Source organism: Oncorhynchus clarkii, chromosome 8 (assembly GCF_045791955.1).
Source record: "Oncorhynchus clarkii lewisi isolate Uvic-CL-2024 chromosome 8, UVic_Ocla_1.0, whole genome shotgun sequence".
Taxonomy (NCBI): Eukaryota; Metazoa; Chordata; class Actinopteri; order Salmoniformes; family Salmonidae; genus Oncorhynchus; species Oncorhynchus clarkii.
In genome coordinates, this window is record NC_092154.1 from 10066811 (window position 1) to 10081022 (window position 14212).

Below are 14212 nucleotides of genomic sequence, written 5' to 3' on the forward strand. Positions count from 1 at the left end.
TCTGAAGGGTCAGTCTGTCTGAATAGTCAGTCTGTCTCAGAGTCATATAGAGATGACTCTGCATTTTTAGTCCCTACTGCTGGTGGAATGTCTAATTCAAATTAGACAAATAAAAACAACTTAGTTTACAGCAGGTATTCAGTGCAGGGAAATGCTTACTTGCAATCTCCCTCAACAATTCTGTACAAATATCAATAATAATGATATCCCCCCCTTCTCCTATGCATTTAACATCCCAGCTCACGCCCGGCTGGTATGGACCATTGAGATGAGATGGCCTATGGACAGTTGCGTCCAGGTGTGGGCAGCTGCATACAGATGTGTGGACCGATGTAGGCCATGACAAGTGTATGGCAGGTGTGTATTACAGGTGTATAAACATACCATTGAGTCCATTAGGGATGCTCCTGTGATGGTGTGGCGCTGACAGGTCGTCCATGGACCTCCTCTGGAAGGTGCTGCCCAGCTTGCCCTCCCTCTCTGCGGGCAGCTTGTGTATGTGGTTGTGGCTGTGGTGGTGGTCAGGGCTACCTGTGCTCCCCGTGCTGGAGGTACTACTGCCATCCCCGAAGTCCCGAACTATCCCTGTCCCGCCGTTCAGGTTGGTGAGGCTGGACTGAGAGTCTATGGAGCTCCGGGAACCGGCTCCGTTCCTCTCCTCATCCAGCATGAAGATGATCTCCTTCAGGTCCGTGTTCTCTCGCACCACTGTCTCCTGGTTGGCCTCGAGCTCTTTGAGCTTCAGCTGGTAGGTGCCCACCTCCTTCCACATGGCGTTCGCGGAGTACCGGCCAAACCGCTGCCACTCCCGGGACAGCTTCTTGCCCTTCTGCCGGTCGTCGTCCAGGAAGCAGCAGAGCTCGCGCAGCTCGTTGTTGTCGTCCTGGAGCTTCTGGTTGATCTCCTTCAGGTTGCGGATCTCGTGCAGGTGCACCTGCAGCCTCCGGTTAACGTCTTTCATCATGTTGCCGTGCTCGATCATCAGGTATAACTTCTCGCTGTCCACTCTCCTTAGCCTGTTGACCAGCTGCTCCTTGCCCCATTGCAGCAGCTCTTCGTCCGGTAGCTGATTCAGATCTGGCTCATTGGGTCCCTCGGACGGGTTTTTAGCCATGTCTCCGTCGGGTCTGTGCTCTCTCCTCGGTCCAATAACGGTACGGAAATAAGCTGGATATTTAGGCTAAACTAGCCGAGTCTCAATTGCGGAATTGTATTGAAATGTGAATACATGATACGGAAATGATGCTAACAGTGGCACTTCGGATGGAAAAGTTAAATTAAACAAATTAAAATGGCAATGAGATGTTGGCTATAGCAACCATGCAGAAGACTGCACGCACAACTCTTTCAAAAAAGATCACTGTCGAATCTTTGCAGTCCTTCTTGGTATTTTTTCATTCGTTCATAAATTATGTATATATTGTGTAAAAACAAAACAAGCGAATGTTTACCGATCAAATCTCCATCACTCAACTGAGAACTGTCAGGAGAACCCTGAGCATCCCACCGCATGTGCACATCGTGCTCCGCACGTTCCACCGTGGAAGAAAATAACGAAAATATCCACGAAAATAAATAATTATTCAGATAAAAATCCAACAGAAATGTGCGCTTGGAAGGAATAAAAAAACCAACTATTAGCCCTATATTTACTATACCAGCATGTTGCTTTTCCGAGACAACGGAAACGAACGAATTTTACAACAGACACAGTGCTCGAGCTCTTTCAAAAATAAGCCTTTTTTCCCCGAAGTGGTGACTGGTGAGTGCCTTGGCAGCGGATTGAATCCCGGAGCTCGTTGGGAATTTGCACGGTCCTCCCCTGCTTCCGCAGACTGTAGAGTAGCGCAGACTCGGGTTTGAAATGGTACAGTAGGATCTCGGTCAAGACGGCCAATCAAGACGCAGGCAGGTAGCGAGATGGAGAGCGTGCCAACTCCATGCAATGAACGGTCCACAGTGAGGAACTTCACACGTTATGAGGTGAAAATACATGAATTATCAATAGAATTTATCAAACGGATCTGTTTTGAAAATAGCAATCTGCAATTGAAATGGTCAGTTCCAGTTGATTTGAGACAGGAATAGAAATTAAACAGAATAATTATGAAAATAGACCACTAGCTATTATTTTGTATTTTTTTTCTAAAACAACATAGTCAATGGTTCATTCTGAAAACTACAGCATGATTACATCTATGATTTCTACATGCTCTGCTATAACCATGTCAAGCAAGTGGTACCGGACAAGCCATAAGACTCCTGAACATCTAATCAAATTGGCTACCCAGGCTACTTGCATTATTTATTTTCAATGCATAGTCACTTTAATAACTCTACCTACATGTACATATTACCTCAATTACCTCGACACAGGTGGCACATTGGCCCGCTATTGTTATTTACTGCTGCTCTTTAATTATGTTTTTCTTACTTTTTTTTTGTATTTTCTTAAAACTGCATTGTTTGTTGTCTATAAACATGTTATTAAAGTTACACAATGAAGCACTCTTGTTTTCAGTCAACTGAATGACATAGCCCTGGTAAATGCTATTCGCAAATGTTAGCTTTAGTCTACACATCCTTGCACTGGCATGTTGACCCAATTCCAACAATGGATACACCATTCCAAACGTTGGACTAATTAATGAAGAAACAACAATGCTGAGGCTACAGAGAAAAATAAATACCACACTTGATTGACTTTAACCTAGTCAGCTCAGGGATTCGTTCTTGCAATCTTTTGGTTACTAGCCACTAGGCTACCTGCTGCCCCATATGACCTCTAGATGGGTCATTTTAGACACCTGTTGACTGAATAGCAAGTGGAAGAGCTCTACTTAGATTTTTAGGATGGGTGACATTGTGAAAACATCTGTCATTTTGCCCCTGAACAAGGCAGTTAACCCACTGATCCTAGGCTGTCGTTGAAAATAAGAATTTGTTCTTAACTGACTTGCCTAGTTAAATAAATATGGGTGTAAACGAGAAAGAGACAAAACATGAGAATGAATGTTCTTGGTTTGTCTGCAGGTTCACAGCGATGACCTTGTGCACAAAAGTAGTCTAATCTTCTGGAGCTCAGTGATGTTTGGTCAATTATTTTATTAAAATATAGTAAATTCACTCCAACAGAGGCACTGTGGTAATGTTGATTAGGAAGTTCATCGAAGAAGTTAATATATACTTTATAAATCTCTTTATATTATGTGATAAATGGTATACTGCATAGTAGCCTTTATATATGTGATAAAAGGTAAACTGCATAGTAACTACATGATAAGGGTAAATTAACAACATGGAATCAGCACAAATACAAACACTCCGATGTCAAGTTTGTCCTAGTAACTCTTCATCACATAGAACCATCATATTTAAGATATTATTTCACCATTGATACAAAGAATAAACATAATTATTCAACATCCATTTTCATTAAAAATAGCTAGATATTCGATAAGGTGCTTCATTGAAAGAAAGAGATAATTTGCTCCACTAGGAAGTAGAAGAAATAAGACAAGTATGTTATAGAGAAGTGCTAGTCATGTTCAGGTCCCAGTCAGGTCAGGCTGCGGGTGTCTGTCCTCTGTGTCTGATGTTACACACCACTCCACTCTTTGGTCTCAAAGACCCAGTGTCCAGGATGTCAAAGGACTGGCCAGGCAGCAGGCTGAAGTCAAACCTCTGGAGCAGCTTGGCCATCACTACCTTGGCCTCCATCTGTGAACAACAGATCTCTTTAAAGGATGACAAATCTGGTGTGCTCAACTATAAAGTAAAGTATATAATGGAGGCAGAAGTCCAGGAGTAATATAACTAGGATGGATAATAGGATCAGCAGAGAACAATCCCAAATAAAGTTGTTTCAATGTATTTCATATGGACAGTCTGCTCACCTGTGCGAAGCTCTGTCCCAGACATGAGCGTGGTCCCAGGGCGAAGGGGTAGTAGCAGTAATAGGGTCTTCAGGACAGAAACAAACACAACATGTCGGTTAGCTCTTAAAGAGTGACTGAACGCACAGATTTTTCTGTTGCTCATTAAGAGAAATTAGGTGGGTGTGTCCTCAAAATAGTCAGAATGAATCTAAGATAACTCAAGAAAGCTGTTAGGGCATTTTTGTCAACTAGGTTTTAGTCGGGCAATTTTACATATAGCTAGGTTGTTTGGTGCAGTATAAAATGCATAACTTGTTGTCTCATGTAAACAAAGTCTGATCCCCTGCGCTGCAGGCCAGGTCTGTCTCACTGTCTGTGTGTTGTGCCATACCATCGGATAGAGCACAATCACCGCAGCTGTTTATCCCGTGTTAGTGGGCGAAATCAAAACCCAACCACCATGTAAGTAATGAAAATTAACCTACTTGCACTTTTTAGTCAATTTTGGCACAGGAAGAAATGTTTCTGGCTAATATCAATGTAGCATATGCCGTTTTCAACGAGAGAAGTTGATTCTCGAGTTCAGTTCTGCTTTAATCAATTCAAATGTTGTAAAGAAACAATAAAACAATGAAAACGTATCGTGTGACTTACTTGGCAGCGTCTGGATGGAACCTCTCTGGGTCAAACTTCAGCGGGTCCTCAAAGAACTTATCCAACCTTCCACAGATATACGAATTGAACTGTAGACAGACAAGATAGAGGAAAACAAAAGATTTAAGACACTTTAGGAAATTAGTGCAGAGGTGTTGACTACACTGTTAAGATGAAGGGAAATGTAACACCTAAACTAGTGGCAACTGAGCTGCCACCAACTTGAAGGAGACAAAACACATAATCCTGATTTGTTTTGAAACATTTCATGGTGTGCTGTAACAGCACTAAATCAAATATTGTGCAACACCTTGCCAGGGACTGGGAGCACTAACACTATTTTGGTGTTTCGAGTTCTGTCTAGTGCAGAATCAGATCCCTTTATCTGGTGTCTTAATGTTTAACATTGTGTTATGTATTTGATCATTTACCATGATACTGCATACCATTTTGGCAGGCATTGTCAAGCGCAGTGTTCAAACCACCAGCAGTAACTGGAGGTTGAACTGCAAGAAACAAGGACTCTGCAGTTGCCTCTTCCACTGAAACTCGTGAATGTGGGAATGGGTGCTGTCCTCATTGAACGTCAAAATGCCTGACAGTTTTGATATCCGTTCATCATGATCCATTACACAACAAACTGCTTAATACCAATATAGAAACACAGTCTTCTTTCTTCAAACATGTACACAACAATGTGTGAAAGAATTATAGTCTAAAAGTGTTGAATTACCCACAATCCTCTAAAAACAGAGTCACGCTTCAAGATAAATGAAAGGTGATTAAAACCAAAGACTTCCAATGGGTTCAATCAATATATTGTCTCTCACTTTGGTTATCCTAATAAAAGATGCTTAAATTTTGAGTAACATATTAAATCAAATTTGTCACATGTGCCGAATACAACAGATGTAGTCCTTACCGTGAAATGCTTACTTACAAGCCCTTAATAACCAACAATGCAGTTTTAAGAAAGAGTTATTAACTAAATAAACTAAAGTAAAATTAATCAAATCAATCTAACGTTAACACAATAAATAATACATAACAATAACGAGGCTATACTGAGTCAATGTGGAGGCTATATGCAGGGGGTAAGGTAGGGCTACTGAGTCAATGTGGAGGCTATATGCAGGGGGTAAGGTAGGGCTACTGAGTCAATGTGGAGGCTATATGCAGGGGGTAAGGTAGGGCTACTGAGTCAATGTGGAGGCTATATACAGGGGGTAAGGTAGGGCTACTGAGTCAATGTGGAGGCTATATGCAGGGGGTAAGGTAGGGCTACTGAGTCAATATGGAGGCTTTATGCAGGGGGTAAGGTAAGGCTACTGAGTCAATGTGCGGGGGTACAGGTTAGTTAAGGTCATTTCTAAGTGACTATGCACAGATAGTAAACAGCAAGGAGCTGCGTAAAAACAAGGGGGGGGGGGGGGGGTAGTCCAGGTGGATTAGTTGTTCATTAAATTGGATTTATGTTACTTTGGTAAAATGAAATTAACAAATCATAGAAATAAGTTGCATACATTCGGGGGTATTTTTCCTCTATTGAGACATTTCTGAAATGACAGAGGGGATACAGACAGGTGGGAGAAACAGATTGAAGTGTTGGGGAATTGAACCCCAGTCTACAGTGGGCAAGGGGTGACCTGTCTAAACCAGGTGTGTTTCCTCTAGACCACAGGCTCTGCACGACTTGCTTTCATTTGTATTAAATATATGTTGGTCGTTTTTTAGATTCAATTTCAATTCAGCCCAGAATTATTTTTACAGTGTGGCCGAGTGGGTAAAATATCAACTAAATGTATCATGTATTTTTTATTTATTATTAACTTTTTACCCCTTTTTCTCCCCAATTGGTAGTTACAGTCTTGTCCCATCGCTGCAACTCCTGTACGGACTCGGGAGAGGCTTAGGTCGAGACCCATCAGTCCTCCGAAACATGACCCTGCCAAGCCGCACTGCTTCTTGACACATTGCTTGCTTAACCCGGAAGCCAACCGCACCAATGTGTCGGAGGAAACACCATACAACTGGCGACCGTGTCCCCTGACGATGCTGTGCCAATTATGCGCCACCTCATGGGTCTCCCCTGCTGCGACACAGCCCGGGATCAAACCCGGGTCTGTAGTGACGCCTCAAGCACTCCACTCTGGAGCGCAAAATGTGCCATGTTACTGCCCCTCCTGTTTCTAACCTGTCTAAGTAAAGCATTAAAAGAATAGAGGTAGAATTCCACAAATATTTTTTTTTTCTTTCTATATGCCCTTATCATCAATCAATATTTATATTGATATATCTATCTATATAATCAATATTTAGGCGATAAACCATTTGTATTTCTAAATCATTGATTGTATGAGAAACACCGTTTTTGAGTTTCGATGCTGCCTTTCACATGAAACCAAAGAAAGTGTTTCACACCAATATTCAAGTGGAAAAACCACTTTGGAATTCCTACAATTCTGTTTTAAAAGACATTCTGTGTATTTTTTTTTATTGATTTCACCTTTATTTAACTAGGCAAGTCAGGTAAGAACAAATTCTTATTTTCAATGATGGCCTAGGAACGAACAGTGGGTTAACTGCCTGTTCAGGGGCAGAACGACAGATTTGTACCTTGTCAGCTCGGGGATTTGAAATGGAGCATTGGACTTACTAGTCCAATGCTCTAACCACTAGGCTACCCTGCCACCCCAGTATGAGCCATACTGGCTTAGACAAGGATACTTCATTCCTTTACTACATTGAGGTATGAGCCATACTGGCTTAGACAAGGATAATTAATTCCTTTACCACATTGAGGTACCACAGCGTATCACATGTTAACACCACAACTAAACTTAGAGATATTATCATACAACAACAGTCATCACTCATCCACATTGTTTTTGAGGTGACTACTCACGACGCATGTGACTCCTGCTGGGATGGGGATGCCGTTGATGACGATGTCGTTGGGGATGAAACGAGAAGTGCCTGGTGCTGTAGGGTACAACCTTAGAGTCTCCTTCAAAACCTGACGGGGGGGAGGTGATATGAATCAAACACACCATGCTGATTAATTGACGATGTGAAGAGTTACGTGACCCGAGACTTGAACACTTGCGTTAGCTCCCTGAGGTACATCCCACTGGGCACAGACATCAATTCAACGTCTAGTTTTTGATTTATATTTGATTTAGTTGTCAACATTAATTAAACGTGAAATCAACAAAACATTTCACCATGTCGTTGGATTTAGGTTAAAAGTTGGGTGCAAAAAGACGAAATGGCCTTCAGTCTTTTTGCAAATCCAATCGGTTTTCCACGTTGATTCAACGTCATCGCATAGATGTTTGTTTTTTACCCCCTTTTTCGCCCCAATTTCGCGATATCCAATTGTTAGTAGTTACTGTCTTCTCATCGCTACAACTTCCAAACGGGCTCGGGAGAGACGAAGGTCGAGAGCCATGCGTCCTCCGAAACACAACCTAACCAGGCCGCACTGCTTCTTAACACAGTGCGCATCCAACCCTGAAGCCAGCCTCACCAATGTGTCGGAGGAAACACTGTACACCTAGCAACCTGGTCAGTGCGCACTGCGCCCGGCCCGCCACAGGAGTCGCTGGTGCGCGATGAGACAAGGATATCCCTACCGGCCAAACCCTCCCTAACCCGAACGACGCTAGGCCAATTGTGCGTCACCCCACGGACCTCCCGGTCGCGGCCGGCTGCAACAGAGCCTGGGCTCGAACCCAGAGTCTCTGATGGCACAGCCTTAGACCACTGCCACCCAGGAGGCCCACATAGATGTTTTTTAGTTGAAATGATGTGGAAACAATGTTGAATGAACCAGTTGTTGAGATGGCACCGACAGAAATGGCAGCTCTGCTTCCAGCTACTAAGCAACTTTCCATTATTTTTTTTTGTATAGTATAAAATAGTGCTAGTAAGTAGTAATGACAAGACAACACAAAATGGACACGAGACAGGTAGATAATTTACCTGAGACAGGTAGGTCATTTCCCCCAGGTCGTCAAAGCTGATTTCCTGTTTCATCCCGATGACGTCATCCACTTCCTGCCTCACCCTGGAGAGGTCAGAGACACTCACAAACTCAACCAACCGGTTTTTATTACAGACATGATCAATAACCAAGATATAAATTATGAAAACAAGTCCTACTGTCACGCCCTGATCTGTTTCACCTGTCCTTGTGATTGTCTCCACCCCCTCCAGGTGTTGCTTATTTTCCCCAGTGTATTTATCCCTGTGTTTCGTGTTTCTCTGTGCCAGTTCTTCTTGTATGTTTCCAAGTCAACCAGCGGTTTTCCCTTTCTCCTGCTTTTTGCATTTCTCCTTTTTTCTAGTCCTCCCGGTTTTGACCCTTGCCTGATTTTGGACATTGTCTGCCACTCTGTACCTCCTAGACTCCTGGACCTTTTTTTTTGTCCTCCTGGTTTTGACCTTTTTGCCTGTCCACAACCATTCTCTTGCCTACCCATTTGGATTAATTAACATTGTAAGACTGCAACCATCTGCCTCCTGTGTCTGCATTTTGGTCTCGTCTTGTGCCTTGATAGTACGAACTAGCACAGAGAGACAGGAAACACAGGGATAAATACACTGGGGAAAATAAGCGACACCTGGAGGGGGTGGAGACAATCACAAGGACAGGTGAAATAGATCAGGGCGTGACACCTACTTTGTCAGTATCTCTGGCAGCCTTCCCAGTTCCATGACGGCAAAAGCTAGTTGATTGGCTGTTGACTCTTGCCCTGTCAAGATTAAAACAACAAAAGCTAGTTGATTGGCTGTTGTCTCTCGCCCTGTCAAGATTAAAACAGCAAAAGCACTTTCACTTTTGTTTCTTCAAACTTCAATTGTGTGGGAAAAACTATATTACTAAGATGGAATAAAAGAAAGAATAGTGCTTGTTTCAGGGAGACGTACCCGCAATGAAGAACGTCACAAAGTTGTCCAGCATAAGCTCCTCATCATCGTTTCCTATGTTTTCCTCTGAAATTATGGAAATATATCAGTTTACAGCATTGAAACAATAGTGCTACTCAGGGCCCGATTAAGAACTCATGCCAAACACACTTTGGCCCCGTGCCAAACACACTTTTAAGACACTACGTTGGTGTTTCCTTGATTTTGGCAATTTCTTGTATGTGCTTGTGATAAAAATTTAACCCAAATCAATTGTGTTTAAAATATTGATCTTCTGCATCTAAATTATGCTCTCTGGTGCATTTTGAACATTGAAAGCGGCGTCATGTGGTTGGATCAAAAAATGTATTTAAAATATATTTTAAAAATAACGTTATTTTTAAAGTTTTTTTATTTGCCTTATGTATGGGCTTAGGGCAAAAAATTGGACACAACTACTCATTCAAGGGTTTTTCTTTATTTTTACTATTTTCTACATTGTGTAATAATAGTGAAGACATCGAAAGTATGAAATAACACATGGAATCATGTAGTAACCAAAAAAGTGTTAAACATATCAAAATATATTTAATATTTTAGGTTATTCAAAATAGCCTCCCTTTGCCTTTATGAAGCTTTGCACACTCTTGGCATTCTCTCAACCAGCTTCATGAGGAATGCTCGTCCAACAGTCTTGAAGGAGTGCCCTTACAGAGCCAGGAAGTGTGTTTTGGGTCATTGTCCTATTGAAAAACAAATGATAGTCCCACTAAGCGCAAAACAGATGGGATGGCGTATCGCTGCAGAATGCTGTGGTTGCCATGCTGGTTAAGTGTGCCTTGAATTCTAAATAAATCACAGACAGTGTCATCAGCAAAGCCCCCCCACACCATTACACCTCCTCCTCCATGCTTCACGATGGGAACCACACATGCAAAGATTATCCGTTTTCTTAATCTGAATTTCACAGTCACGGCAGTTGGAACCAAAAAATCTCAAATTTGGACTCATCAGACCAAAGGACATATTTCCACCATATTTCCACCAGTCCACTGACCTTCATGTCTTAAAGTAATGATGAACTGTCATTTCTCTATGCTTATTTGAGCTGTTCTTGCCATAATATGGACTTGGTCTTTTACCAAACATGGCTATCTTCTGTATACCATCCCTACCTTGTCACAACACAAATTAACAAAGAAAACCTGTTAATAGAAATGCATTCCAGGTGACTACTGTCACGACATGGCCCTGTGGGGTGTATATCGTGGCTCTCCCCTCTCTCACACCACAAGTTTTATGACTTTACAACAGGTCATAAATTCCTGGTCATGCAGAAAGAAATGGGAAATAAACCTAAGGAACAAAGAGCATCTCTTTGTTCAACTCCTATTCCCCAAAATTGGAGGATTAAACCATATTTATATTTTTGAGAACGTGGGAATGGTCCGTGGGTATTTAAAGAACAATCCTGTCAAAGTTGTTTAATTTTGTGACATTAGGAAGGACGGTGGCACAGAATAACGGTAGCTTTGGAAGTGTACATCTCTCAGTTATTTATTTTCTATCTGAATGTTGTGAAAAATATATGATTGAATATGAAACTATTTGTCAGAAGATGTAATGTCAAGGTGGCCTTCTGAAAGAGATAGTAGTTTAGCTATTAAGTTTTAACAAGCCAGTGGCCACACCCCTGTGAGCCCAGGAGTGTGGTGTCAGGAAAACAACCTCACACTCAACGTCAACAAAACTAAGGAGATGATTGTGGACTTCAGGAAACAGCAGAGGGAACACCCCCCTATCCACATCGATGGAACAGTAGTGGAGAGGGTAGCAAGTTTTAAGTTCCTCGGCATACACATCACAGACAAACTGAATTGGTCCACTCACACAGACAGCATCGTGAAGAAGGCGCAGCAGCGCCTCTTCAACCTCAGGAGGCTGAAGAAATTCGGCTTGTCACCAAAAGCACTCACAAACTTCTACAGATGCACAATCGAGAGCATCCTGGCGGGCTGTATCACCGCCTGGTATGGCAACTGCACCGCCCTCAACCGTAAGGCTCTCCAGAGGGTAGTGAGGTCTGCACAACGCATCACCGGGGGCAAACTACCTGCCCTCCAGGACACCTACACCACCCGATGTCACAGGAAGGCCATAAAGATCATCAAGGACATCAACCACCCGAGCCACTGCCTGTTCACCCCGCTATCATCCAGAAGGCGAGGTCAGTACAGGTGCATCAAAGCTGGGACCGAGAGACTGAAAAACAGCTTCTATCTCAAGGCCATCAGACTGTTAAACAGCCACCACTAACACTGAGTGGCTGCTGCCAACACACTGACACTGACTCAACTCCAGCCACTTTAATAATGGGAATTGATGGGAAATGATGTAAATATATCACTAGCCACTTTAAACAATGCTACCTTATATAAATGTTACTTACCCTACATTATTCATCTCATACGCATACGTATATACTGTACTCTATATCATCGACTGTATCCTTATGTAATACATGTATCACTAGCCACTTTATACTATACTATGCCACTTTGTTTACATACTCATCTCATTTGTACATACTGTACCCGATACCATCTACTGTATCTTGCCTATGCTGCTCTGTACCATCACTCATTCATATATCCTTATGCACATATTCTTTATCCCCTTACACTGTGTACAAGACAGTAGTTTTGGAATTGTTAGTTAGATTACTTGTTATTACTGCATTGTCGGAACTAGAAGCACAAGCATTTCGCTACACTCGCATTAACATCTGCTAACCATGTGTATGTGACAAATAAAATTTGATTTGATTTGATTTGAGACGTTACATCACGTGTCATAGAACCACCCCTTTTTCCACAGTGTATAAAACCCACTTCCTACAAAATATACATTAAGTCAGAGAACGCCGGGACAGAGTCCCCACGTTGGAATGGTTACAATTCTATAGTCCATTAGAAAATATTCCTGTAGTTTGGCAACACGGCTGGAAATGGTTAAACTCTGAGACTATTGATCACTACAGAATAAGAGCAAATCTTAGACATATAATTGCTAGAAATTCTGTAAGTCTAGAATGAGAATACCGACAACCACCAAAACATCTATTCTCTGCGACAACCATGGGCCTGACGTATCCATTATGAACACAAGCAGAGACTTTCTGTCGATTGACTCTCCAGCAGAGGGACCGGATTCCAACAAAGGCAACAACGATTTACGGACGTAAATATGTACATCGCAATTATTCTCAAATGAGCGGCTGTTCATGTGCAAAGGATTAGCATTTCAATTATTATAATTATCAACTGTGTGTGTAATCCATCTTGTCTTTCCCGCTCTTTACCTGCCCCACCTCTTTCCTCTGTATACCAAGCCGTCATATCGGCTTACTCCACTAGGGACTTTTCTATAATTGTTAGTGTCACGTGTGCTCCCACTCCGGCCGCTAGGCTGCACATTATGGTGCACACATGTCACCCTCGTTACGCGCATCAGCGCATTATGACACTCACCTGGACTCCATCACCTCCTTGATTACCTGCCCTATATATGTCACTTCCTTTGGTTCCTTCCCCAGGCCTCATTGTTTCTGTTACTGTGTCATGTCTGTGCGTTGTTCCTGTTTCTTATTTTGTATGATGTTGTGTTTATTTATTTAAACACTCACTCCCTGAACTTGCTTCCCGACTCTCAGCGCACTTCGTTAGTTAGTAACCAATATCTACTCTGTTTATTTCATTCTATGTGATTATGTAGTTAGTTAATTAGTTAGTAGATAATTAAGACAATTTGTATATCGGTAATTTAGTCTAGGGTTTGTGCAAATATCCAAGGGTTTTCGATGTTCAGTAATGAGAACTGATGAGGTAATAATAATATAATAATGAGAATGAATAATCGATCAAATATTACTATTACTAGCCTGTTCAACCTCTCTTTCGTATCGTTTGAGATTCCCAAAGATTGGAAAGCTGCCGCGGTTATCCCCCTCTTCAAAGGGGGTGACACTCTAGCCCCAAACTGCTACAGACCTATATCTATCCTACCCTGTCTTTCTAAGGTCTTCGAAAGCCAAGTTAACAAACAGATTACTGACCATTTCAAATCCCACCATACCTTCTCCGCTATGCAATCTGGTTTCAGAGCTGGTCATGGGTGCACCTCAGCCACGCTCAAGGTTCGAAACGACATCAAAACCGCCATCGATAAGAGACATTACTGTGCAGCCGTATTCATCGACCTGGCCAAGGATTTCGACTCTGTCAATCACAACATTCTTATTGGCAGACTCGACAGCCTTGGTTTCTCAAATGATTGCCTGGCCTGGTTTACCAACTACTTCTCTGATAGAGTTCAGTGTGTCAAATCGGAGGGCCTGTTGTCTGGACCTCTGACAATCTCTATGGGTGTGCCACAAGGTTCAATTCTCGGGCCGACTCTCTTTTCTGTATACATCAATGATGTTGCTCTTGCTGCTGGTGATTCTCTGATCCATCTCTACGCAGACGACACCATTCTATGTACTTCTGGCCCCTCCTTGGACACTGTGTTAACTAACCTCCAGACGAGCTTCAATGCCATATAACTCTCCTTCCGTGGCCTCCAACTGCTCTTAAACGCAAGTAAAACTAAATGCATGCCTTTCAATTGATCGCTGCCCGCACCTGCTCGCCCGTTCAGCATCACTACTCTGCACGACTCTGACTTAGAACACGTGGACAACTACAAATACCTGGGTGTCTGGTTAGACT

The 14212-nt window shown here is 42.4% G+C and overlaps 1 protein-coding gene and 1 long non-coding RNA gene across 3 annotated transcripts in view; both read right to left on the minus strand.

The window, feature by feature from the left end:
- Window positions 1-1835, minus strand: part of LOC139414920 (coiled-coil domain-containing protein 85C-B-like) — a 91012-nt gene extending 89177 nt beyond the window's left edge. The window contains exon 1 of one of the 2 annotated variants that reach the window (XM_071162545.1): window positions 385-1835. In XM_071162545.1, the coding sequence (XP_071018646.1) occupies window positions 385-1114 (730 nt within the window). In that variant the 5' untranslated portion in view covers window positions 1115-1835. The remainder of the gene's footprint in view (window positions 1-384) is intronic. The other variant, XM_071162544.1, reaches the window with a different exon arrangement.
- A 1755-nt stretch (window positions 1836-3590) lies between these two features.
- Window positions 3591-4608, minus strand: LOC139414921 (uncharacterized). The gene is made up of 3 exons (XR_011634915.1): window positions 4533-4608; window positions 3897-3963; window positions 3591-3720 (listed from the first exon to the last, which is right to left on the minus strand). It is a non-coding gene; the product is annotated as an uncharacterized lncRNA (long non-coding RNA).
- Window positions 4609-14212: the final 9604 nt, after the last annotated feature.